The sequence below is a fragment of the Homarus americanus genome, unplaced genomic scaffold, assembly GCF_018991925.1.
Source record: "Homarus americanus isolate GMGI-L3 unplaced genomic scaffold, GMGI_Hamer_2.0 scaffold25606, whole genome shotgun sequence".
NCBI lineage: Eukaryota > Metazoa > Arthropoda > Malacostraca > Decapoda > Nephropidae > Homarus > Homarus americanus.
The window spans coordinates 5,420-32,495 of NW_024720126.1; the positions used below are offsets into that span (position 1 = coordinate 5,420).

The window sequence follows — 27,076 nt, forward strand, 5'->3', positions numbered from 1 at the left end:
ATACTAATGTAATTAATTAATTTTATTTTTATAGACAGTTGTTAGTAAGTATATAAAGCTGCATATTGTGCTGTTCATGTAGAATACTTTAACTCGGCGACTTTGGTAAAATTCTGTTTAGAGAAGCTGCATATTTTGTTGTCCACTTAGTACCCTTTTTTGCATAACCTTGTAGTTTATTGTAATTATTACATGTTACTGTGTTTCAATTATGAATGTTAGTTTCATCCTACCATGCTTGCTCCTCATTTTTTACAATTAGACTCAGATGTGCCATGCCAAATTCTTAGTTGAAATAAAGTGCTGCAGTACTGTAATATGAGTTTGTGTCTCATACTTGGGAGGTCTGTGGTATCTTTCTTGCCTCTTAATTAAATTAAAATGAGAAAAGTCATTATACATGATCCTGTTGGCCAAACCTGTACTTCCTTGTTCTACTCTGTCATGCTCATCTGATAGCCTTAAGATAACTATCAGCATGGAAAGAGACTTTACTTGACCTGCTTCTTTATCAGTGTAGTATCATGTACTAGTCACTGACCTGTCCCTGACCCAAGGAGATGACCTGCACATCCTCTTCGCCCATCTCCTTCTCTATGGCAAACCTGAGGATAATACATCAAATGTATTGTGACTTCCTGGTATGGAAAATCTGAATAGTACTAGATTTTAGGAAAAGTTCAAACTCTCATTGCAAAGGAACATTCATGTTGTTAGATGTACAGTCAGCAAAAAATTATTCTGCTCCCTTGGGTGCGATAGCTCTCGCAACGAACACTGAGACTGATGCCATGTATTGGTAAGGTTGGTATCTCTGATTGTGTGATTCGTTGTAAAACTAATGTGCTATTATTCTTTATATCATGTGTAATAACCACAGAGAAATTATCAGGAATAAATATAAAACACATATCACTTAAACCAGATAATATCACAGCATTATATACTAGTAATTTCTGCTACAAGGCGAAAGTTGAGTTCTTGTGAAGCCTTGCACTATAGAAATTCGCACAATAAAAATAACAGGGCTTATGGAGAAAATAGGGTGAGGTGCAGATTACTCAAAATTTAAACAAATACCTGTAGTAGTTAGCCTAACACATCGAGCTTCTCTTCAAGTGTTATAGCCTTTCTTTTACGTTCACCACCAGCAATTCCATCACCAGAACGCTTCTTACATTGTCTTTCCATATTCATGGCTTGCACAAAAAAAATGGAGAAAACAGCGAGAATCACGAAGGCCACTTCACAGAGCAATCGACAGAAACCACGCTATTCAACTGATCACGTGATATAAACAGAGCGCGCTGGTGTAAACAGTCATTAGTCTGCACTGCGAAACATTCTTTTTACTTATTCCTTTCATACAGTATTTATGGGTAACAGGTAAATTTGAAAAAAAAAAGAACAAAATTTACAGAGTACAGTACCTCTCAAAAAACACTTCACAAACAAAACACACGAATCAATTGAACATGTGATGTCGAACGTGAACTGTAAACATTGCATAACCCCGTTCCAAGCTACACTTAAAACGTTGAGGATGGAATCGCGCCATAGCCAACATTCGTATGCAAAAGTTCGCGTTTTACAAACAGCGTTCCCCTATTCATCAATTGCGTTACAACCAATTCGCATTGACAAATCATGCGTTGTAGCAGAAATGATTGTACTACGTTTAATCACCCACATACGGTAGGAATGGCAGGAACTCTAGAAACTGAGGTGCTGTAAAGGAATTTCGCATACTATGAGATACAACGAAATCGTGTAAATACTCAGGATTATAACCATTATCTGAGAAAGTGATGAGAAGTAGCGTAATACGAGACCTCAACCAGAAAAAACAATATGAAGCATTTGTAACGTAGGAAAGTTATACAAAATTACGTATAGGTAACTGAGCGTCGATTATTTTATAAGTATAGTGATAAGATGTTAACTGCTCAATTCACATCTTGTGACACAATGTGCACACAGACACACTGAAATACCTTATGGTAAATACTATATACAGAGTAACTGGCAACTCAGGAAGCCAGGGCTACCAACATCCGCTTTGATTCATGAGTGTTTTCAGAATCTTGGTCTGGTGTGTTATACTGTAGAAACCAGTAAAGGTGCAGAATAATATTTTGCTGACTGTACATGCTCTGTAGAATAACTCAATCTAACCAAAATTTAAACATTATAGCATATACACACACAGAGTAACGCTAAGACTGGGACAAAGGCTAACATCTCGACACATATTCTTCTTTATTTGCTAACATTTTGATTTATCACAGTAACCATCATCAGAGCAATATACAGTATAGAAAAGGGAATAGTACACAGGAATTGCTCATTTCCTGATAATTGACTTTAATAATACAGTAAATAAATTTTGACACCCTTTCCTGCTTACTGTTAGGTCAAAATTCAGTTTAGCAATAGCTTGACTTACTGTGAAGGGGGATAACTGGGGATGAGGTGGAGCATGCTGACATTGTTAATAATAATAATAACTGATTTTTTTTTACTGAAAAGCATCAGTTCTTCTAAAGAATTCACTAGTGCTCAAAACAAGTACAAAGTCAAAGAGTTTAAAATAAAAAGAAATACTGTACTGTACTACAATAAAAGATCACAAAAGTGACATTTTGACTTCTTTAATTCATATGCCCTTAAGTTTTAATACTTCCTAAACCCTGTAATTCTCCATGTAATGAAACTATAAATGTTTTGGAAAAATCATTACAACACTCTAGTGTGGCTTAAGAATAAATAAAATTATAATATAAAACTATATAATAAGAATAATAAAGAGCATAGGTGTGTATGTGTGGGAAGTGAACATATGTGTGGAGGCAGTGGGCTGTAACTGACTCACCAGCCCAGCTATGTTCCCTTCCCTGATTTGACGGTCACGATATACATACAGTACAGCAGAAACACACATGCCTCTGACTCAACAAGGTGACTGCCCGGCTGAACTAAACCGCATCACCCAGAGGATGGTTTGAGTGTAGAAGCTATTTTTTGTTCATAAAAGGTGCTACTGCATTTTATGACATGCTATGTACTGTATCAATATTATTGTTTATGATAGCAAATTTTTTAAATCTGAAGTTTTCACATACAGTATATGCAATTTAAAATTTGTTTGAATTAGGCTCAACTTGTGCTCACTAAATTGTTTAACTTTGAACCAAATTGTTTATATAGAAGTTTGGTGTTAATAACCATTTATAATGAACTTGTTTATTACTTTCAGTATTATTATTTGGGAGTATAGTGCTATACTCAGAGTTTACCGCCCTGCCATTCTTTACTTGTTGTTCACCCTCCATGCTTTGCTGTTAACCCTCGTTTAGTGATAATTTTGCTTAATATTAATGTTTTTCAGGAACTCAACCCCGTTGTTAAATGAGGGATACCTGTACTGACAAATGAAATTAATATATGTTAAATATAAAATAAAAAACTAATTAAAATAGCAAATTCAGTAAAACCTTCTTAATCCAAACTAATTGGAGGGAAATCCAGTCCACATTAAGTGAATTTCCAGATAAAGCAATTTCTGGATTACCAGAGAAAAATCCAGATGACAATCCAGACCAACATCTGGCACACACAAATGCCAGCCCTAGCCACTTTGTTTACAAGCTAGTCATGCTAACTTAGCCTAACATTAACTTTACCTTAACCTAACCTACCTTTAACTTAACCTAACCAATTTTCAAATATTAAATTTGACTGATCTACAAATTTTTTCACTTAACCACAATTTTTTATAAATGTTTTTCTAATTACAAATTTGTAGTGTTAAAAAATAATTGTATGAGTTGTGCACTTTGTGTATTAATTATTTTCTTCTCTCTATTCAGCTAGTTCCATGTTTGGTGCCAGTTATTCACTGGCAATGGGGGGCAGTTGTCCTATGGGGGGGGGCACTTGTCCTATGGGGGCACTTGTCCTATGGGGGCACTTGTCCTATGGGGGCAGTTGTCCTATGGGGGCACTTGTCCAGGAGGCAGTTGTCAAGGGGGAGGGGGGCTATTGTCCTGGGGATAGTTGTCCTGATATCAGTAATTGGTGGCCCTGATTCAGCAAATTGGCTGAAGAAGTAAGTTAACTATTTATTATATACATATTATTTTTACTATTTTGTGAGTGCAGGTCACAGCAACGAAAATAAAGAGATGAGAGAAGTGCAAGGTAAAGTTGATGACACAGGAGGTTGGAAATGAAATACCTGCGGAGTGCAGCCACTGGGTCGGTGCTGGGGGAAAGGATAAAGATGAGTGGGGTGCTGCAGGTTGAGTCATCATAAGACGATGAGATGTCAAACTGGGGCGGTGACAGGTATTCTTCTCCTAGCTGGCTTGCTATGAGGTCCTGAACATGGGAGAAAATGAGAGAGAGAAATTATTTAGCCCAAAATATATAGATAATAATGGTTGCCCCTCGTGTAATGAGGATGGTCGGTCTGGGCCACCTAGGCGTGGATTTGTTTAAGGTACAGAAGCTGTCGCCAACACAACAACCACACCTTGAATTAATGAGCTGAGTGACCCAGTGTCAAGGAATAGTCCAAGAAGACTGAACAGCTCGCCAACTACACTGGCTAACCATTACCCCGGAACACGATCCGCAAATCGAATAACATTCAGGTCCCCAATTACTGCTAGGTAGACAGAGGCAAATGGCATAAAGAAATTTAACCATAGTTTCACCCTACCTGGGGAACGAACCTGGGTCCGCTCGCTTATGAGACAAGCATGCTGACCATTACACCATGGATTACACCCCGTATCAAAAGACAAATTGAGCAGCGCAACAAGGCATACTACACCAACAACCACCTATACAAGAGCCTACGTAACCAGGTCACCAGGGAAATGAAGTCAGCCAAGAAGTCTTATTATCCCAGGAAAGTGCATGGCCTCAAAGAGGTCGGCTTCGGTCAGTGGTATTCAAAGGTAAAAGATCTCTGTGGTCTTAACCATCAGTCTCCCACGCTTCTTTTCATCTCTCATTTACCTAGTGAGGAAGCAGCTGAGATAATTATTAACCACTTTGCTACCATATGTCATACACTACCCAGTCTTGACCTCACTCTCCTCCTGGCTTACTTACCTTCCCCCTCCCCCCCCCTCCCAGTGTTCAACCATTTGAAATTGCCAACAAACTCCTGAAATTTAAAATCCAAATGCTCCACAACCCCAATTGACCTCCCAATCAAAATTTACAAGGAGTTTGCAGTCGAACTTGCCACCCCCTCTGTTCTATTATTAATGCATCCCTCAGACAAAGCAAATGCCCTAATGAATGGAAAACCACATTTGTCACTCCTATCCCCAAGGTCCCCACCCCACAGTCCCCTAACAACCTCAGGCCAGTTGCCATTACCCCCATACCCAGTCTACTCTGTGAAGACTTTGTTTTTGAGTGGGCATTTGCTAGAATTTATCAGTCAATTGATCCACAGCAATTTGGCAATATGAGGACCTCCTCTTCATCACACTGTTTTGTTAGTTTCCTTGATTTCCTGCACAAAAAACCTGCAGAAACGGAAGACATCACTGGCCGTTGCCCTTGTTGACTTCAGGAAGGCTTTTGGCCTTGTTGATCACTGCACTGTTATCAACAGGGCCATTGCACTAGGGCTGCCCACCAACCTGGTCTCATGGCTCACTGATTTCCTGAGTGAGCGTCGTCAGGCAGTTGGGTACCAGGGTTCTGTCTACACATTCCAACACCTCACCTGCGGTGTTCCCCAGGGGACCACTGTGCTTCCCAATCCTGATCAACGACACTCTATCGGACACTCCTCACCGGTGGAAGTATGTGGATGACTGCACTGTAGGGGTTACAGTGGACAACACCTCACCAGACTACTCACCGCTACAAAGCACCCTGGACAGGCTACAGGCATGGACTACAGAGAACAGGGTCACCATCAACCACACCAAAACCGTAGTCATGCACATCAATACTGCCACCACTCCAGTGCAAGCTCCAGCAGTTACAGTGGGTGCCCATCCTCTCCAGTTAGTGCAGTCTGCCAAACTCCTGGGTGTTAACATAGACCACAAACTGGACTGGAAGGTCCATGTAAACAACATAATCAAGGCAGCCTCGTACCGACTCTACATGCTATCACGACTCAGGTCACTTGGGACACCCACACCAGAGCTGAGGACTATCTACAACGCCTTTATTCTCCCCAAATTAACATATGCGTCACCAGCCTGGTTGTCTTCTCTCAACTCTACCCAACAACATCAACTAGAAAAGGTACAGAGAAGGACCTGCAAAATCATGCTTGGCGTAGACTACTCCGGCTACAACAATGCTCTCTCCACCCTGGAAATGCCATCCCTCAGTGACCTTTACCACCAAGCACTAGCAAGGTTTGGCAGTGGACTACTGCACCATCCTCGTCATCGCCACCTCCTGCCACCAGCCCACCTCGCGCAGTCCGCTACTACAACAAAATTCAGCCCATTAGAGCCCTCACTGACAGATATAAGAATAGCACCATCTCATCTATTGTTAAAATAATAAACAACTCCTGATTTATGTACTGTAGAGCCCTGTAAATGTATTGAACGCATATCATTATATCTAAATCACATGTAAATTTGTATATTTTCAGCCACCGGCTGCAACTCTATTAATAAACCGTTTATAATTATTATTATTATTACCACAGGTCAAATAACAACAACAATATTGACATGACTGAGCCTTTTCTTGAAAGAACAAGACAGTGAGACAGGTCCTATATGGGTGTACAAAAGTTGCCCTGATACAGTGACAAGGACGAGTCAGGAATTACAGCTCAGGATGCAAAATACATAGCTATATATAAAGAGTTTGTGAATAGAAGAATAGTACAGTAACTGTAAAATTTAAGTCAGAGTTATAGCCAAGACGTACCTGTAGAGTCAAATATGCATCTGATACTGACTTGATAAAGTTCAGAGAGAATTTAAAGAGACTTGGAAAGGGCTAAATATATATATAAATGGGAGAAGGTAATTGGAATGGGAGACCTGTATGAATGAAGAGGAAAGTAGATGGAGAAAACATAATATTTGGAACAATTTGAAAATTATGTTTGACAATAAGTAATCAACTGAATCACTAACATCTACCCAAGTACAAGATTAATGAAGTAAACAAGGAATAAATTTCGAGCCGAGAGGAATACGATAGGTATAAAGGGAGCCGTTTGTTAATGTGATGGTAGTGCGTAAGTAAATTTTACTCTTAAGAAGGTCAGTGATTATGGGTGTAAATGAGAAGATAAAAGGAGTGAAAGCTGATACTGTAATTAACAGACAACAGTTGTAATATACAATTTACCAAGCAAATCTAAAGAAAAAACTCTATACACTGTAGAGTCAAACAATGAAAACTGCCATGGTTATTTTATGATGGTTGAGGAGTACTGCACTGTTTTGGTTAACTATGTAGGAGAAGGTTGTCTGTTAGTTTCATTTACAGTACAGTATATGCAGAAGAACTGAAAATGGTAGATTGATTACGTACCCATATTTTACTGCATATAGGATGCAGTTTTTTGTCTGAAAAAGCAAAAAAAAATCAGCCTGCAACCTATATGTGAAGTTGCTGTCTCCCGTAGCCTAATGAATCCATCAGTTTCCGTCTCCAGTAGGCTAAATTCTACCTAGCCCAACTTCAGAATTAAAAATATGTTATTGCTTACTTAAATACACTATTATTAATTTTAATTAACTAAAAAAAAAATTATTGTAAATATAAAAGTTAGATTTATAACGACTGATGATAATCCCAAACAATTACCATCAATATGGTAGGCACCCAACTCTTCAGAGCTAAGCAGTAACCGTTTCTGAACTCTCACAAGCGTTACTATCTATTAATTTCATACCTGCAACATTTGTGTTTAAATATACAAATAGCTGATACAAATGAGGATTTATCGATACAAATAATTTTAATTTCACATTTGCATCTGTTAATATTGCTGGTGGCATTGTTAGCAAGTTAGACTGGTCACTACCAGGCCGACCTGTGAGGGGTTATGGTTATTTTCAACCTCTAATTTTAGGTAGATATACGTAGTACTTTTTTTGTTTTTTCCTCAGTGCATGCACACACAATCCTACATACATATTGTGCCAAAAAACGTAAAAGAAATAACTATCATAAGGTCAAACACAAAATTTTTTTGTGAATAAGTGAATTTGTAAATATGGGGGGATAAGTGCATATCTAATCCACATTAGAGTATTGTAATTATGCACACTTGGAGCACAAACACCCAGTTTTTCCGACTTCCATCCCAGTGAGTCAAACACTGCTAAATTGAATTTTGAGCAATAGTAAAAAAATGAAGGAGTTATGAATTTTATATCAATAAACCGAAATATCACTAAGTGAATTTACGGTATGTTAAATGAGATATACCGGCACCAAGATTCTCTGTTTCTTGCAACATAACTTTGTTTGGATTTTTAGTTATTTTCTTAAGATATTTGGAACAACTTAACACTTCATCTAACGAGGACCAAAGTAAGGTAGAAAGGGAGGAAGATACTATCACCACTTTATACCTCTGTTAAACTCGTAATTTTTACTTGTATTTGAGAAACATTCTCATCAACAAGGTAATATTTATTGTAGTATAAATCCTCTCATCCAAGTAAAACTGACCTGTATTGCCAGGGTGACCTTGTCTGGCCTGATGCATTTGACGAGAGCAAGACGGTCAAGGCCATGCAGCTGGTGGAAGGGCTGGGGAAAATTAGCCAGGTAGGGTGCTGCCGAGATGTACACCTCCTCCCAAGCCTCCACATTGTTGGCCAGGTGCTCATGGACACCTGATAAACTGAACATCAAAACATTAGCAGTCTGAGGCATTTATTTTCTGACCTTGGAGAACAAGAATATAGTTATGCATTTTTAAGATGGTGAAAACATTATTTAGTTTTCCTTTGAGTTCACTTACTTTAATGATGCTGAAGGAGGAAGTTCTTGTGATTAGTTTGATCATTCTGCTTATGTATACAGTTTGTATGTATTGTATGCATGCATGCATGCATATAAAGACATTCAAAAACTTTACACACACAAACATATTACCAACCTGGTCAAAAATCATTAAAGTTTTCTTATAGGAGGGCCAGGGTTTTGATCACGCCAGGAGGTTGACAAGAAGTTGCTATTAATTCTCTGAATGATACTCAAATAATTTTTTTGTCAATGTCTTGAGAAAGCCATTTTGCATTTATAAATTATATCTTCAGGCAACTTTCACAAGAACTTCAGGTTCTCCCAAGATATTAATAGTCATTAATTAAAATATATTCTCGACAATAAATTGTCTTGGGTCATCAGTTACACCAGAGCAACAGACAAGAAACAAGAATTAAAAGCATAAAGTGGGTCACCTTTCACAGTCAGCCGCCTGCACCAGGAGGGTCCAGGCCTTCTCCGACAGCCAAGGTGCTGGGGGTGCACCATGCAGGTTATCCAGCACACCCTTTCCACCTGTCAACAGGAACCTCCACACATCCTCCTTCACTCTTCCCTGAAGTACACACAGGCCAAAGACCTCATTTTAGAACAAGAATACTTCACATCTGAAACTATTAATGGATTTGTTTATTATGAAGTACAATCTATTTCTTTCGAACCTATAAAACAAATGGAGTATATATCTTTAATATCTGCTTGCAAAATATAGAAAAAAATTAAAATGTAACAATCATTTAAGTAATAACATCAATGTATGAAGTAAGACAGTGTGATGAGCGCACTTGTGCCTGCTGGAGCCTGACATACAACATGAAGGAGAAGAGGATCTTGTCCCTCTCAAACAGTGAACGAGTGACGGAGAGGAAAATGGCCCGTGTCAGGTAGAAATTGAGCAGCAAGATTCTTGAGTTCACGTCATCGCTGGTGTCCGAGCTTCTAATGGACTGAAAATTATATATTATATCAATATACATAACACACAATTTTTGTAACATAACTTCATAAAATGGCACCTAATATACAGTACTTATCAGCCTGATCTACATTGCAGTACAGTACTTACATGTACTCTTCTGGCTGATAGGATTATACAGCCTCTATCATCAGCTTATAGTCTTCAATTCTAACACTGTACTTGTCAATAGTGTGTAACAGAGATGTAACTGACCGCTCAAGCACTTAATAAGCCGATCAGTGGTGAAGAGGATAAAGTAAAGTAAACAAATGTGGGGAACCACATTTACCTGGAGATACAGATTAATGAACCAGCCAAGGGAATACTGGTACATGGGTTCGATGGCTGCCATGTCAGATACGCAGAAGAAAAGGACAGAGGCATGGATAGCGACTGGTTTGTAGGCACCCCTTGCAGCATCAATCTCCTGCTCCGTCTGTTGCACCACCTCCTCCTTCGCCGAGATCTCCTGCGATAGGACCTGCAGAATTAAAAATTTTAATTGTAATTTCACTTTCCTCTTCTTGAGCGGCATTCCAAAGGTAGCTACTGATGATTTTAAGCATGCTCTGTGTGTTGAGGTGTAAACAAAAGACTGATTGATGATCACGTTCTTTTCCTCGACCTTTGATCCTGATTTAGGAAGTTCAGGAGCTCAAGAAAACCATTGATAAGTTTGAAGCCTTTCCAAAATTTGGAGAAAAAAAGGAATGTATGACCGAATGGGGCTATATACTGATTACCTTCTTGCTTAACTTTGTCGAGTTTTCTTATCCATAGACCCATGGTAGAAACTCCTAAACATTACAAAGAACAATGGAAGCTAAGAATATAATGATGACAGAAAACAGGGAAGATATTGAAGTGTACTTATCCTTGGCATTATATTACTCCCAAACTGGACTACTAACACTTTAGTTCATAGACAAGATTCCAATATTGCCCACCAAATGTGATAGCTGAAACTTACATGGGAAACATTGCACTATAAACAATTATTAGATGTTTTAATTGCCTGTATGTTGGCCTGGCAAGTTAAAGCAAGGCATTTACATATCTAGGTATAAAGCTAGACATCTCATTCTGGATTGAACTAAAATAAAATATTTCTGTTTAGTCATCATAAAAAAGCTATAGCTGTCAATAGTTTTGATTTGATAATATAAGGCTCTTCACAGTGCTCTCCAGATTAGGACTGTTGCCAATCATGTCACCATCAACCATGGTTATGCACATTAACCTTTCATATGACCATCTTTGGACTCCTACTGTCCCACTAGGCTCCAACACCCTCTAAAGTTGTGAATTCCACTAAATTCCTCAGTCAATATCAATGTTAGACTGACTTGGAAAGAACATGTCAGTACTGTCATCAAATCTTACAACTATCATCTGCACGTCTGTCAACGTATGAACACATTGAGGCTTCCTAAGTTTAAGCTCAAGGATAATTAAATAACCTTAATACTGTACTTCCAAAACTCATTTACGTTTATACCTGGTCTTCATTAACTTTTTTTTATTTTTTTTTTATGGGGATTAGCCCACCCGGGCACAGGTCACTGACCCACATCGGGGCCTGGGGGGCGAAAATTTAATAATAATAGTAATTCATAGTAAATAAAATTTATAATAAAAAGTAAAATAAAATTATAATAATAATAACAACACTGTAATAATGATAATAAAGAAAAGAAAAACAATAATCAATAGTGAGAAATGCTATATGTATCATATGTTGTGCTGTCAATAGAAAGAGAAACAATTGAGATCCTGCAATTGTGTGTAAATGAGGCAGAAAGACAGATCAGCAACCTGGGACTTGGTCACAATATTCGTGATGCCATATGGCAGCAGGGTCTACCATTAGACAACACATTATGCTTCCAATATCTTCCCAGGCGGTAGTACCTCCCTGTTTGATGGCTGCCTGCTACCTACTACCTTCGAAACTGCTACCCAACAAACAAAGACTTACCTGTATACAGTACAGTACTGTATATAGATGGTACAAAAATCCTTCATACACCACCTATCAAAAGGCACTCATTACCTGGGTTCTTTCAACTATCTTTAATCATTATTATGACCTGATCTGTCGGTCTGGAACAAAGTTGCTGCACCAGCCTTGCTACTGCCACCCATTTCTTCGTTACACCAGAAATGGGATACTTGGTTAATGATACAGGAAGTAGTGGGGATGTTGCACCTGTTCCTTTGTTTACGCTTGAAATCCAGATGCTGGGGTTGCTCCTCCTACACATTTCTGTATTTACCCACTTCTTTAAGGTTTCTGTACTACTTGATACATTCCACACAAAAGTAGTAGATACCATAAGTAAAGTTAAAGGATAAATAGACAGAAAATAGTGGGCTTACCCTGCTAGATGACATAATATCAATAGCCTTCTCATCCTCCAGTAAGTTCTGGCCAGCAGTGGAGAGGACCTCAAGGATCTTCTCCTGGGTTTTTTGGAGGGCGCGGCGGTTGTGGGCGGACTCTACCAGCAAACGGTTCTTGCGTTCCTCCAGTTGAGGTCGTTCATGAGCCACCACCAGCCCTAGCAGCTGGTTCTCCAACCCCATCTTTGTGATGAGGAAGTTTAGAACAACCACCTGTCAGAGACAGATAAGTGGCTTCTTGTATTAGTGTACCTGTGAGTTTTATTGGTGTCTATACTTCATACAGTGGATGTATATAAATACAGTATTACCCCGCTTTACACGGTACGGTTTAACTTTCCCCGCGATTTCTCAATTTCTCATTTACGCGGTACCTTGCCAGAACCGGACTTGTGGGGACTTTCACTTTCCATGGTGCATCTACTCATATATGCGGTGAAGTATAATTTTTGTTTTATTTGTTTATATTTAGCTCATAAAATTCATACAAATTACCCTGCCAGAATATAATTTACATTGCTGGAATTCTTACAATATGATGATCATTTTGAATATAAACATCATGGATTTTGCATTAGACATACAAATTATAGATCTAATGTAATAATTTGGTTTACACAAAGCAAATATTTTATCGTTTGTGCAAAATATATGAAGTTTATGTTCAAAATATTCCCTGACCTGCAAGGAATCTAGAAATGTCAATTATATTATCATAACTTTAGTCTGGGTTATTATTTATTACTAAAAATGTAAATATACTATTTTCTCCCAATCGCTTCTCTGGTAGGGAGGAAAGGTGGGGGGTGGGGGGTAGGAAGGGAGGGAGGGCAGAGGTGGGGTATTTTGATTGACAGATAGTGTCCTTGAAGAATATTTCTTTGTTTATTTTCTGAAGATATTTGTTTTAGCTCATAAAATTCAAACAAATTACCCGGCCAGAATATAATTTACATTGCTGGAATTCTTACAATATGATCATTGTGAATATAAACATGATGGATTTTGCATTAGACATACAAATTTTAGATCTAATGTAATAATTTGGTTTACACAAAGCAAATATTTTATCTTTTGTGCAAAATATATGAAGTTTACATTCAAAATATTCCCTGACCTGCAAAGAATCCAGAAATGTCAATTATATTATCCTAACTTTAGTCTGAGGTGTTATTTATTACTAAAAGTTAAAATCTAGTTTTTTCACCCAAACATTTCTCTGGTAGGGAGGGAAGGTGGGGGGTGGGGGGAGGGTTGGGACCGACAAAGCTGGCTGAGTGTGAGGAGGGGGGGAGGCAAGGTGGGGTACTTTGATTGACAGATAGTGTCGTGAAGAATATTTTTTTTTTATTACCTGAAGATATTTGTTTTAGCTCATAAAATTCATACAAATTACTCGGCCAGAATATAATTTACGTTGCTGGAATTCTTACAATATGATCATTTTGAATATAAACATCATGGATTTTGCATTAGACATACAAATGTTAGATCTAATGTAATAATTTGGTTTACACAAAGCAAATATTTTATCTTTTGTGCAAAATATATGAAGTTTACATTCAAAATATTTCCTGACCTGCAAGGAATCCAGAAATGTCAATTATATTATCCTAACTTTAGTCTGAGGTATTATTTATTACTAAACGTTAAAATCTAGTGGTTTCACCCAAACATTTCTCAGAGAGGTAGGAGCTAGTGAGTTGGGAAGAGGGGGGGGGGGATTTGAGTCCATTATTTGAATGGACATTAACCTGGCGACTGTATTTCTCTTAAATATTAATTGTGTGAGTATACCATCGTAAAATTTAGATGTTATTTTTACTACAACATAGGTATTGTGTCGGAAAAAGTGGAGTTTGGGGGTCGGGCCAGTCTCTATTGGAATTAATCCCATATGTTCTGTTGTTCACTTTACACGGTTTTCACTTTCCGCGGTACCCTGTGGGTTCAATTGACCGTGTAAATCGGGGTACTACTGTAACTGCAATTCATATATAATGGAAACTTTACTAAAACATAAATGTGATGAAGTGTGAGTTGAGAAGTCCAGGTCATACTGTGGGTCATATGTAAGCATACTACTGTAATGTGCTGCACAAAATGTCATGAAGTATGATGATATGGGTAATTTCAAAGTCAACATAAGCGAGACCCAAGTCAGAACACCAAGGGAAATGCATTTTGTCATCAGTGTACTTAAACAGGAACCATCCATCAACCCAACACTGACCATGGCAATTAATAAGTGACAGTTTATGGAGACTTAACTATGCTTTAGAATGTTTTACTGAAATATTAATGATCTAAGTGCATGAAACTGAAAATGGGATATGGATGTGATAAAGGAGAAAAAGAGGATATGGCAATACCTTAACAGTGACCTGTGGCAGGAAGTGCGGGTTCCTGAGCCTAGTAGTGATGTACAAGCGGAAGTTGTTGTGGTACTCTGTCACCACCTCCCCCACCCGCACATGATCCACACCCTGCTGTTTAAACGTCTGCCTCAGTAGCACTGGATCTTCAGGTAGTACCAAAATATAATGAATTTAATTTGCATATCTCTCCCATGAGAATCTATTCAACAACCTTTTTCTGTTTGCCATAAAATGCTATGTATTGTTTAATGGCAGTAGTTGTAACATATTAATGGAATTAACAACACTATGGGGAGAGTAGTAGTTGTAGTACTACAGTACACAAGTGATAATGATAACATTATTAACAAACCATAATGATAAAATATCAGAAGTAACATTATTCCCTCAGTACCTTTTGTTCATCATCCTTGGGTACACATTAGATGCTTCATAAACAAAATTGTCTCACAATAACACAAAAGGTGGTTTTGAATACATCCTACCAAGTATGGGGTCCAGTTCTTCACCTACGCCTTCAATAAGCAGCGGAAGGCCCTTCTGAAGTGCTTCCTCCAGCACTCTGGTGAAAGATTGGTCAGTCTGCCTTACCACCTGAAGACCATTTTCCTTCTCCATGTTCACCACCCACTTGTTGGCCTGACCTGGAAGTGACAGTGGATGCAACTATACACACAATCATCAAAGAATAATTCCCCTAAATTATGAAAAATTGGATTTTCAGAAAAAATCCTCTGAACTCTGGCAATCTTTAGTTACATGACTGCCAAGTATGAATGTTGTGCAATAATACCTTCTACTACCCTGAAACAAATCATAAAAGTCCCCTTACCCCCCTTCCCCCATAGTTGGTTTTTGGTGATTATCATTTTCTGTTGTCATCAAAATAGTGTTATAAGCGAATGACAGCATGTTTTATTGTTATACTGTATATTGTATTTTTGAATGAAACTAAGAATAGATTCTTCTGACACCTAACAACCAGACTGGTGTGCTCTGAGGGGAGGAATCTATTTAGTGTTGGTCCAGGGTGGAAGATTGTGTATGCATGTAACAGAGTAAAAAAAATTAAGAAAATTATGTACTATGTCTACCCAAAAAAATTGGATAACTGAATGGTTAGAGCCCCCATATATTCTGAGTTATTAAGGGTTTACTGTAATGAAATATCACCATTCCATGCTCTATATCACTAAAAACACTACTAATTTCCATTATTTTTTTTTGGCTGAACTGTATTGTATTTCAATTAAAAAGAAAATATTATTAAAAAATATTAATAAAAGCAAATTCTCAACTGAATTTGTTGAAATTTTAATGGAAACACTGTTGAATTAGTCTAAGTAATGTATTTAAATTTAATAAATATCGATCCATATATGAAAAAAAAAAAAAAAAAAAAAAGGATTCTATCAGGACTATGGCCTTAAAATCTGGGCATTCTTTTTCACTAACTTCAAAGATTTTATTATACAGTTGTACCCCACTTAACGCGGTTAATTGAACCCAGAGGGTCCCGCGTTAAGTGAAATCCGCGTTAAGTGAACAACAGAACATATGGGATTAATTCCAATAGAAACCGGCCCGACCCCCAAACTCCACTTTTTGAAGGCACATACCTATGTTGTAGTAAAAATAACATCTTAATTTTATGATGGTACATGCACACAATTAATACTTAAGAGAAATAGAGAAATACAGTCGCCAAGTTAATGTCCATTCAAATAATGGACTCAACTCCCTCCCCCTCTCACACTACACTGCCGGCTCTTCCCTCTCAGAGAAATTTTTGGGGGAAAACCACTAAATTTTAATAAATAATACCTCAAACTAAAGTTAGGATAATACAATTGACATTGCTGGATTCCTTGTAAGACCAGGAATATTTTGAATATAAATGTCATATATTTTGCACAAAAGATAACATAGTTACCTAGAGAAAAATTTTTATCTAAAATTTGTATGTTTAATGCAAAATATATGATGTTTATATTCAAAATGATCACCAAATTATAAGAATTCCAGCAATGTAAATTATATTCTGACCGGGTAATTTGTATGAATTTTATGAGCTAAAACAAATATCTTCAGTTAATAAAAAAAAAAATAATCTTCACGACACTATCTGTCAATCAAAGTACCCCACCTTGCCTCCCCCCCTCTTCCAACCGCGCGGTCAGTCCCAACCCTCCCCCCCACCCCCCACCAATCCTCCCTTCCAGAGTTTTTAACATTTAGTATTAAATAATACCTCAGATTAAAGTTAGGATAATATAATTGACATTGCTGGATTCCTTGTAAGACCAGGAATATTTTGAATATAAATGTCATATATTTTGCACAAAAGATAACATAGTTAATTTGAGAAAAAATTTTATCTAAAATTTGTATGTCTAATGCAAAATATATGATGTTTATATTCAAAATGATCATCAAATTATAAGAATTCCAGCAATGTAAATTATATTCAGACCGGGTAATTTGTATGAATTTTATGAGCTAAAACAAATATCTTCAGTTAATAAAAAAAAAAATAATTCTTCACGGGGTAACAGATGGTCGGTCGGTCCCTCCCTCCCCCCCACCCCCACCAACCGTCCCAAGGAGATGTGTGGGATAACCACTAAATTTTAATAAATAATACCTCAAACTAAAGTTAGGATAATATAATTGACATTGCTGGATTCCTTGTAAGACCAGGAATATTTTGAATATAAATGTCATATATTTTGCACAAAAGATAACATAGTTACTCTGAGAAAATTTTTTATCTAAAATTTGTATGTCTAATGCAAAATATATGATGTTTATATTCAAAATGATCACCAAATTATAAGAATTCCAGCAATGTAAATTATATTCTGGCCGGGTAATTTGTATGAATTTTATGAGTTAAAACAGGCAGTCAGGCAGGGTGGCGGGTGGGGCAAATCTAAAAATAGCGTCTCGAGCCGGACACTCACCGCGTATATGTGGAAAAAATCCGTGTTAAGTGAAAGTTCAGCTCTGGCGAGGCACCGCGTATATGATAAAACGCGTTAAGTGAAACCGAGTTAGGCGGGGTAATACTGTACTGTATTTATCTACTTTACTATTGACAAAACAACCCTGGACAGTAAGATGGTATTACAAGCAATTTAAAAATCTACAGAGGAAACTGGAGGTAGTGTACCTGTAGGTAGTGGGTACTGTGGAAGACCTGGTTGTGTGGTAGACTTGGTTCTGTTGTTAGGGTGAGTGTGTTGTTAGGGTGAGTGTGTTGTTAGGGTGAGTGTGTTGTTAGGGTGAAGGGAGTTGTTAGAGCAAGTGTATTGTTAGGGTGAGTTTGTTGTTAAGGTAAAGGGGGTTGTTAGAGCAAGTGTATTGTTAGAGTGAGTGTGTTGTTAGAGTAAGTATGTTGTCAGAGCAAGCGTACAGTATCGTAAAAGTGAGTACGGTGATAAACTTACCCTGGGGGTCTATCATGAGTGGCCAGCGGCGTGAGTGAGCGACAATGATGGCATTGTCAACTGAGAAAGTGTCAAAAGGCAGCCCTGCCAGCTGCCAGGTGCGGCTTTGTACAGGGTCACCCAGAGTGTCATACAGGACAAATTTCACACTACATGAGATTCCCAGTTCCTGACACTTTTGATGCCAGTTCTGAAGGCAAGTCTGCAGAAATAATTAGGTTAAGCAACTCAAAATGATATTCTCATAAGCCGGAACAATTGGTGCAGAGCACTTCTGGGGATGAGAGATTTCCGGGTAACCAGACGACTTTCTTAAACCCGGAAAAATTCCTTATCTCCGGAATCTTTTCCGATTACTGGGAAAAGTTTCCGAGTTTTTAAACTAGACATCTTGCACAGACGGACACTAGCCCACTTCTGGGTGATGGGGATGTTTTCAGGAGTCTAAATTACCGGAGTCCGAAAATGCAGTTCTAATGAAGCTAGAAGCTCCATTTCTTTACTATAATAATCCAGAATAGTTTATCTAAAAGTTTGGTTAAATAAACATATTTAAAAATTAAAAATCTATAGGATATGGGTGTGAATGCAGCCATGTGTCACAGCAAAGACTTATTTTTCACTCCCATGGAGCTATGGGGGGTTAGTGTATCTCATGTATCTGACCTGATCTGATGCAATGTCAGGTGGAGGTGGGGGATTAGTAGTCTCATATTACTGACCTTCTGATGGAATGTCAGGTCACCTGTTCTAAGATCAGCTGTTGAGGAGCTTATCGCTTGGCACACTGGTGCATGCTACACTCCTTTCCACTCCATATCTCTAATCATCCACACATTTCTGCTTTCTCAGACCACATTTTAAAATGCTATGTAATGAACTGTAATGTTGAAGGGATACAACTTTGCTCATTGAGTCAGGTCAGGTCCCCTTTCAAAATACTTTAGCTTTCGTTTTTATTCAAGACATTTTTAGAAATGTTCTCGATTTTCAACCTCGGAAAATTTGTTCCCAAAGCCCATTTTTTTTTTTAAATTCCGGCTTTGGGAATGATATTCCGAGCAAATTTCAATCCCGGATACTGGAAAGTTCCGTGTTTGAGGGATTCCTGCTAACGGAGACATTACTGTACATGTACTGTTTTTTAAATAAATGTTTGCTTTGGGCTTAATATCTTCTATTATTATTAACTATACTAAAGGAAGAAACTGGACAAAGAAATAAACAAAATTAAACTCCCCAAGATTCATGTGTCCTTTCTCAAAGGGATTTGGCAAATGTTGCAAAGATGCAAAAGACAAAGCTAAACAGTTTAGTAAATAAACTAAAGATCAGCCCAATAATCTCTCCCAATAACTCAAATCAAACATTCTTACCAATCTAAACCTAACTTACTTCAAAAACATTGTCTAAATTAATTTGGCTTATGTTAGATGCTTTGGTAAAAAAGATCCTACATAACATGTTACCACTGGAAGGCATACTGTACCTCCCTATAGTCGACAGTAAAAGCTCCAAGGTAGGCCACGATGGCAGCAGCGATCAGCACGTCACCCACAATGTTCTCCAAACTCTCGCTCAACTGCTGAGCTTCGTTGCTCCACCTGAGGGCAGTTTGGGTATTACCCGGATTAATGAAGTTTTAAAATGTTGGAAGAGCCTGTGGTGGTGGCCCTGGTTGAGGAATGAAGTGAAAGGATCAAACTTAATTGTTTCCACCAGAGATGAGGACAAAAATCTCAATTATTGGAATAAGATGGTAGAGAAGGATGAATAAGAGGAATGAAACAGGAGATTCTTTTAAAAATTACCTCAGTCTCAGAGGTGATAATAGGGAAGTGCTTTACAGGTCACCCCTTACCTGTCTCGCTCTCCACCCAGACCACCTATGAGCCTCTCGGAGCGGTCCCTCTTCTGTTCACACCTAACAATCGAATCCTCCAGGTCCTTCTTCTCCTTCTGCTTCTTGGTGAACTCATCATTAAGAGCTTGAAGTTTATCTGTCACCTGAAATGGGATAAGAAAGAATTACTTGGCGATAATTCTTATTTCTGTGTTATTCAAGCATACAGTACAGTAGTACCCCGATTTACGTGGTCAATTGAACCCACAGGGTACCACGTTAAGTGAAATCCGCGTAAATGGAACAACAGAACATATGGGATTAATTCCAATAGAGACTGGCCTGACCCCCAAACTCCACTTTTTCCGACACAATACCTACGTTGTAGTAAAAATGACATCTAAATTTTATGATGGTATGCTCACACAATTAATATTTAAGAGAAATACAGTCGCCAGGTTAATGTCCATTCAAATAATAGACTCAAATCCCACCCCCCCCCCTCTTCCCAGCTCACTGGCCCCTACCTCTCTGAGAAATGATTGGGTGAAACACTAGATTTTAACGTTTAGTAATAAATAATACCTCAGACTAAAGTTAGGATAATATAATTGACATTTTTGGATTCCTTGCAGGTCAGGGAATATTTTGAATGTAAACTTCATATATTTTGCACAAAAGATAAAATACTTGCTTTGTGTAAACCAAATTATTACATTAGATCTAAAATTTGTATGTCTAATGCAAAATCCATGATGTTTATATTCAAAATGATCATCATATTGTAAGAATTCCAGCAATGGAAATTATATTCTGGTCCAGTAATTTGTATGAATTTTATGAGCTAAAACAAATATCTTCAGTTAATAAAAAAAAAATATTCTTCACGACTCTATCTGTCAATCAAAGTACCCCAACTTGCCTCCCCCTCCTCTTCCAACCGCGCCAGATGGTCAGTCGGTCCCACCCCCCACCTTCCCTCCCTACCAGAAAAATGTTGGGTGAAAAAACTAATTTTAACTTTTAGTAACAAATAATACCTCAGACTAAAGTTAGGATAATATAATTGACATTGCTGGAATCCTTGTAAGACCAGGAACATTTTGAATATAAATGTCATATATTTTGCACAAAAGATAACATATTCACTCAGAGTAAACATTACATCTAAAATTTGTATGTCTAATGCAAAATCTATGATGTTTATATTCAAAATGATCATCAAATTGTAAGAATTCCAGCAATGTAAATTATATTCTGGCCGGGTAATTTGTATGAATTTTATGAGCTAAATAAAAAAAAAAATTATACTTCACGCGTATGTGGGTAGATGAACCGCGTCAAGTGAAAGTTCGGTTCTGGCGAGGCACCGCGTATATTAGAAATCGCGTAAAGTGAAACCACGTAAAGCGGGGTACAACTGTACTGTAGTTCAGCTACGTATACAGGGGTTCCCCCGGTTACGAACAGGTTCCATTCCCGAGGACATTCTTAAGTCAGATGTGTACGTAAAATGGAACACATGCTATGTGCATACCGTACTTACAGAACAATGTTTAAAATCTCACTATATCATAGCCTAAGTTCTTATATACATCTAAAACCACTTAATTTAAGAGAAAAGAAGAAATAGAATGACAAAATGCAGCAAATGAAAGTAAAAATTAAGTCATCAGGTAAATAAAGTACAATACTACTGTAAATTTCAAGTTTAACCCAGTTCGTATTGGCGGGCATTCGTAAGTCGGGGTTCTCTGTACAGTATATGGCCTATATCATAAGCTCAGCTTCATTATTTTGATAACTTCAGTATAATTATAATCTTTAAAAAATCTAACCTAATCTAATTTAGGTTAGGTTAGGATTGTTTGAGAAATATGAAAAAAAGAAGCCATTTTTAATATTTGCACTAATTTCTATGGCCATATAACAAGAACAAAAGGCTATTCTGATTACACATGATTGTCTGCTGTGTTGTAAGGATAGTGTGTGTATCTTTAAAATAATAACACAAATATACACATTCTTTTGCCAAATAGGGATAACTTTTTATTTTAATTACTCTAACTTAATGGAAATTAATTCATATATAGAGAAATTCAATGCCAAAGCCTAGTAATAATCTGAGTATGTGTAGCTACCATCTTCAAGTCTCAGATCTGAAAAGCTCTTATGTGTCTTTAATTTCAATTTTGAAAAGATTTGAATTGGCCTTAATTGTAATCCACATCTGAAACTCTTTTTCTGCTCTTCTACACTCGGATTTGTCTTGGTACCTGTACCAAGCATACAACTTTATGCCTTGCTTGTCATTTGTAGCATCCCATTTCTTGAAACTCTGAGATTTCATCTAAATTTTTTAATTTGCCGCATGTTTGAGTAATATTCATACATAGCAAATAAATCCATATAAAAATGTCAAGAATACCCAGTTCTGCCTTGCTTTAATGCCAAATTTAATGTATGTATAGATATAATTGCTTGAAAACATTAACTTTCAAGATGTGAGTGGAAAAATTAATGAAATAAAGAATATTTACCATCAAAGTCACAAACAAATTAAGATTTTTGGAGAACACATTCATCCCTTCTCTTTTCACTAAGTATTATGCATATCAAGACAATGACAACAAATATTTAAAGTAATGGACAATAAGGATCCTTTCTAAAGAGGAGGATAAAGTGTAAACACCACATATTTGCATAAAGGTGAAGCTTAAAACAAACATTATGAGAAGGCAGTGTGCTTAGCGGAAGAGCCGCTCAGCTGAACTGATTGATCTTTTATAGTACTGTACTGTACTGTATTTACCACAAAAATAACCACTTTCGTTTAGATCACCCCTGTGCTCTCCTCACCCGAATTGACTATTTGCCATGAGGTTGGGATGGATGTGTTGCGAGTGTGGCAAAATACAGTATGCCTAGTTGCAACATTGAGTCATGATTTCTACTCCTTGGCTTATATCTTCACTGTTCCCCTCACATAATATGATAATTTTTATCATTTATGTATAATTTATAAAACAGTGATAAGTGTATCAGTTACAAGTTTATTGCTTCACACTAACATTTTTTACATTATGAAGTGGCAAAAACATGTCAAACCCAAACCCAAAGGCATTTTACCGCTATGCAAAGTCGAAATTATAAAAGCGAGTAGGAGTATCAGACCTGAGGCTTGAAGATGGTAGTTACGCAGATTATGACCAGGATAAAGCTGAGGCATTGAACAGTTTCTTTTCCTCGGTGTTCACAAGAGAGGATGCGATTAACCTTCCTGCGTTTGAGGACAGACAGTTCGACACAGCACTGACCCACATTGTGTTCACAGAAGAGGGTATTAGAAATAAACTGTCAAAGCTAAAGGTCCATAAGAGTCCCGGCTCTGACATGGCGCATCCTAGAGTGCTAAGAGTGTTGTGCAATGAGCTTGCCGAGCCCCTGAAGATCCTGTTTTGTAAATGCCTGGATGAACAAAAGGTCCCCAGTGATTGGAAAGTGGCTTATGCGAGTCCTATCTTCAAGAAGGGCGATCGTCACTCCACGAACAACTACAGACCGGTGAGCCTGACCAACATAATGTGTAAAGTACTTGAGAGTATTATCAGAGATGCTGCGATGGAACATCTACTGCGAAACAACCTTGTAAAGGATTGCCAACAGGGTGGTAATATCGACAATATATATACCTAGATTTTGCCAAGGCTTTTGACAGTGTACCCCACGAAAGGCTGAAAATCAAACTGGAAGGGTACGGAATTCGAGGAAATGTCCAAGCGTGGATAGAAGACTTTCTACATGACTGCAATCAGTGTGTGGTGATTAATGGCACGAAATTATCATCCGTACCTGTCACAAGCGGGGTACCACAGGACAGTGTATTGGGCCTGCTGTTGTTTGTTTGTTTCATAAATGCCATTCCTGATGTTGTACACTCCTCCATACAAATGCTTGCCGATGACGCCAAGTTATTTCGGGAAATCAAGAACCATGCAGAGTATGAAGAGCTGCAGAAGGATCTCTGTGAGCTCTAAGATTGGTTGAAGAAATGGCTGCTGAGATTCAATGTCCCGAAGTGTAAGAGGATGCACCTGGGGCGTACCAACGGTAAGGAGGCATATCATATGTCCCAACGGGATGAAGAAACTGCACCATTTGAGACAATGTGAGAAGGACCTAGGTGTGTATGTTGACAATGAGCTGAAGTTCTCGGGCCAATGCGAGAAGAAGGTAAACCAGGCAAATAAATTATTGGGCCTCATAAGAAGGTCGTTAAGATATCTAGACATTCCGTCCCTCGTAACGATTTTCAAGAGTGAAGTGCTTCCCCATCTGGAGTACTGTCACCCCGTCTGGTCCCCGAGGTATGCTAGGGACTGTCAGTTGGTTGAAAATGTTCAAAGGAGGGCCACCAGACTGGTGCCTGCACTTCGGCTCCTCAACTACCATGAGAGAATGGAGCGCCTGAACTTGCCTAGCTTATACAGGTTATACCTCTCTAGTCTGGCAACCTCGGGACCTGACTGGTGCCGGACCATGGAAATTCACCCTTTTCCTGCATAGATAGTGACATGTGCTTATGCTTGGAAGCACTAGTACCGCTTTCTCTGCATCATGGTCTCTTTGAAGACATATTAAAGGGTTAAATGTCGTATAGTAGCTTCTCAAATTTCGCGAGTTTTTAATTCTTAACGTATTTTATTGGAACACACAAAAAAATAAATAAATAAAAATTTTGACGGCGGAAACTTGAATTTCGACGGGTTTGAACGGCCCGCCAACGTGCAGACGACGTGCATAATCGTGTAAACAGCGTCATTCCTCTTATGTACAAAAGATTCATTATTGTTCATTACTGAATGTCTTTTTTATTGAATTAATGTTTATGTGTGCAAAATGAGCAATACAATTCATTAATAATATGTAGAATATTAAAACACATGAGGAAATGACACAGCATTGTTTTCGTTGATTACAAAACCAGTGACTGACTGGTTCTACATATAAAACTGAAGAAAATAAGACTTTGGTTGTACCTGTAGTAAAATTAATATGGTTGTTTTAAGTAATGTTATTTAATGTTAATAAATGGAACAATAGAAGTAGCTAACGATAATGGTAAAGAAAAAAGAGAGATCGCGTATGTAAGTGCGCATGCGCACACGTGAAAACATATCGTCATTACTTTACATAAGAATATGAAAGCAACACTTATTTACTGTTCATATATATTTTAATTAATGTTTCTGAATTTGTTTTTATTGAATTAATGTTTGTGTGTGCAAAATTAACAATTCAATTTGTTAATAATACGTGGAATATTAGAGGAGACGAGACGGCTGCCGGCATTGTTTATGTTAAAGCTTACAAAACCAGTGACTGATTGGTTCTACATATAAAACTGAAGAAAATAAGACCCTGAGTTTAGCTGTAGTAAAATTAATGTAAAAAAATTAATATGGTTGTTTGAAGTACCTGTAATGTTATTTAATGTTAATAAATGGAACAATATAAGTAGCTAACCATTAATGGTAAAAAAAAAAGTGAGACTGCGCGTATGTAAGTGCGCACATGTGAAAACATATCGTCATTACTCTACATAAGAATATGAAAGCAACACTTATTTACTGTTCATATATATTTTAATTAATGTTTCTGAATTTGTTTTTATTGAATTAATGTTTGTGTGTGCAAAATTAACAATACAATTTATTAATAATACGTGGAATATTAGAGGAGACGAGACGGCTGCCGGCATTGTTTATGTTAAAGCTTACGAAACCAGTGACTGATTGGTTCTACATATAAAACTGAAGAAAATAAGACCCTGAGTTTAGCTGTAGTAAAATGAATGTAAAAAAATGAATATGGTTGTTTGAAGTACCTGTAATGTTATTTAATGTTAATAAATGGAACAATATAAGTAGCTAACCATTAATGGTAAAAAAAAAAGTGAGACTGCGCGTATGTAAGTGCGCACATGTGAAAACATATCTCATTACTCTACATAAGAATATGAAAGCAACACTTATTTACTGCTCATATATATTGAAGGGTTAAATGTTGTCCTCTGTATAGACAAGCAGACAGAGAGAGAGAGCAGCCAGATGTAAACAAACCTTAATTTCCCGTGGCTTTGTTTTTTTTTTTAAGGAGATTAGCCCACCTGTGCATAAGTCACTGACCCACATTGGGGCCTGAGGGGCAAAAATTTAATACTCCTGTAATAATAATAATTCAGATAAAAAAAAAAAGAAAAAAAAAAAAGAAAGCTGCCTATCTACCTATTGGACAAACTAAAATCGTTCCGGACCACGGGAGTTTCTGGACCACAGAATGCCGGACTAGAGAGGTACAACCTGTACTACAGACGGGTAAGGGGTGACCTAATTGAGGTGTAGTATAAGCATCTCAAGGGGTACTACTCAGTCGAGTGTTCTTACTTGGAGCTGGCAGACGCTCGCCTAACAAGGGGTCACAGCTCAAGACTGAAGAAGCCGCAAGTCCAGAAAACTGTGAGGGCAAACTTTTTCGGAGTGAGAGTTGTGAACTCTTGGAACATTCTACCAGATCACACTCACCGCTGCAATACCTAGCATCTGTGTGCACTTTTTCAAGTAACACTGTGTTCTTGCATACGTGAGAAAGTCTCTGGGCATATTTGTTAGCCTGTGATGTGGGCAGCAAACTTGGGAAATGTTGAGGAGGGACTGGATGGATGTGTATGGGTGTAGTGGTGGTTGGGTTAGTAAACAAAGCATTTTGGAGGGACAGAGGTTGCTGATACAGGCTAATGTGTCTTGAGAGGTTACCATGTGCCATATTTTAAATATATTAATCCTTCTGGACCATTTCAGATGCTGTGGGAAATTTAAAAAGTCAAATTCATTGATCTACGTAATGGACTGCTCAGAGATGGTCACTCACGTACATGGATCTAGGAATATGACAAGTAAAGGGTTAACTAAAAAACTTTTGTTTCACAACACCTGAGCAGACTCATACATATATTACAGGTAGATGAACATAT

At 37.7% G+C, this 27,076-nt stretch overlaps 1 protein-coding gene across 3 annotated transcripts in view; it reads right to left on the reverse strand.

The window, feature by feature from the left end:
• Positions 1–509: 509 nt before the first annotated feature.
• Positions 510–27,076, reverse strand: part of LOC121860391 (dynein axonemal heavy chain 3-like) — a 34,448-nt gene continuing 7,881 nt past the window's right edge. For all 3 annotated transcript variants that reach the window (XM_042357511.1, XM_042357512.1, XM_042357510.1), the window contains exons 8-19: positions 20,062–20,207; positions 19,690–19,804; positions 18,201–18,402; positions 15,237–15,395; positions 14,746–14,894; positions 12,350–12,586; positions 10,260–10,451; positions 9,798–9,959; positions 9,429–9,568; positions 8,692–8,866; positions 4,238–4,380; positions 510–605 (exon numbers count right to left, since the gene is read on the reverse strand). In XM_042357511.1, the coding sequence (XP_042213445.1) occupies positions 530–605; positions 4,238–4,380; positions 8,692–8,866; positions 9,429–9,568; positions 9,798–9,959; positions 10,260–10,451; positions 12,350–12,586; positions 14,746–14,894; positions 15,237–15,395; positions 18,201–18,402; positions 19,690–19,804; positions 20,062–20,207 (1,896 nt within the window). In that variant the 3' untranslated portion in view covers positions 510–529. The remainder of the gene's footprint in view (positions 606–4,237; positions 4,381–8,691; positions 8,867–9,428; positions 9,569–9,797; positions 9,960–10,259; positions 10,452–12,349; positions 12,587–14,745; positions 14,895–15,236; positions 15,396–18,200; positions 18,403–19,689; positions 19,805–20,061; positions 20,208–27,076) is intronic.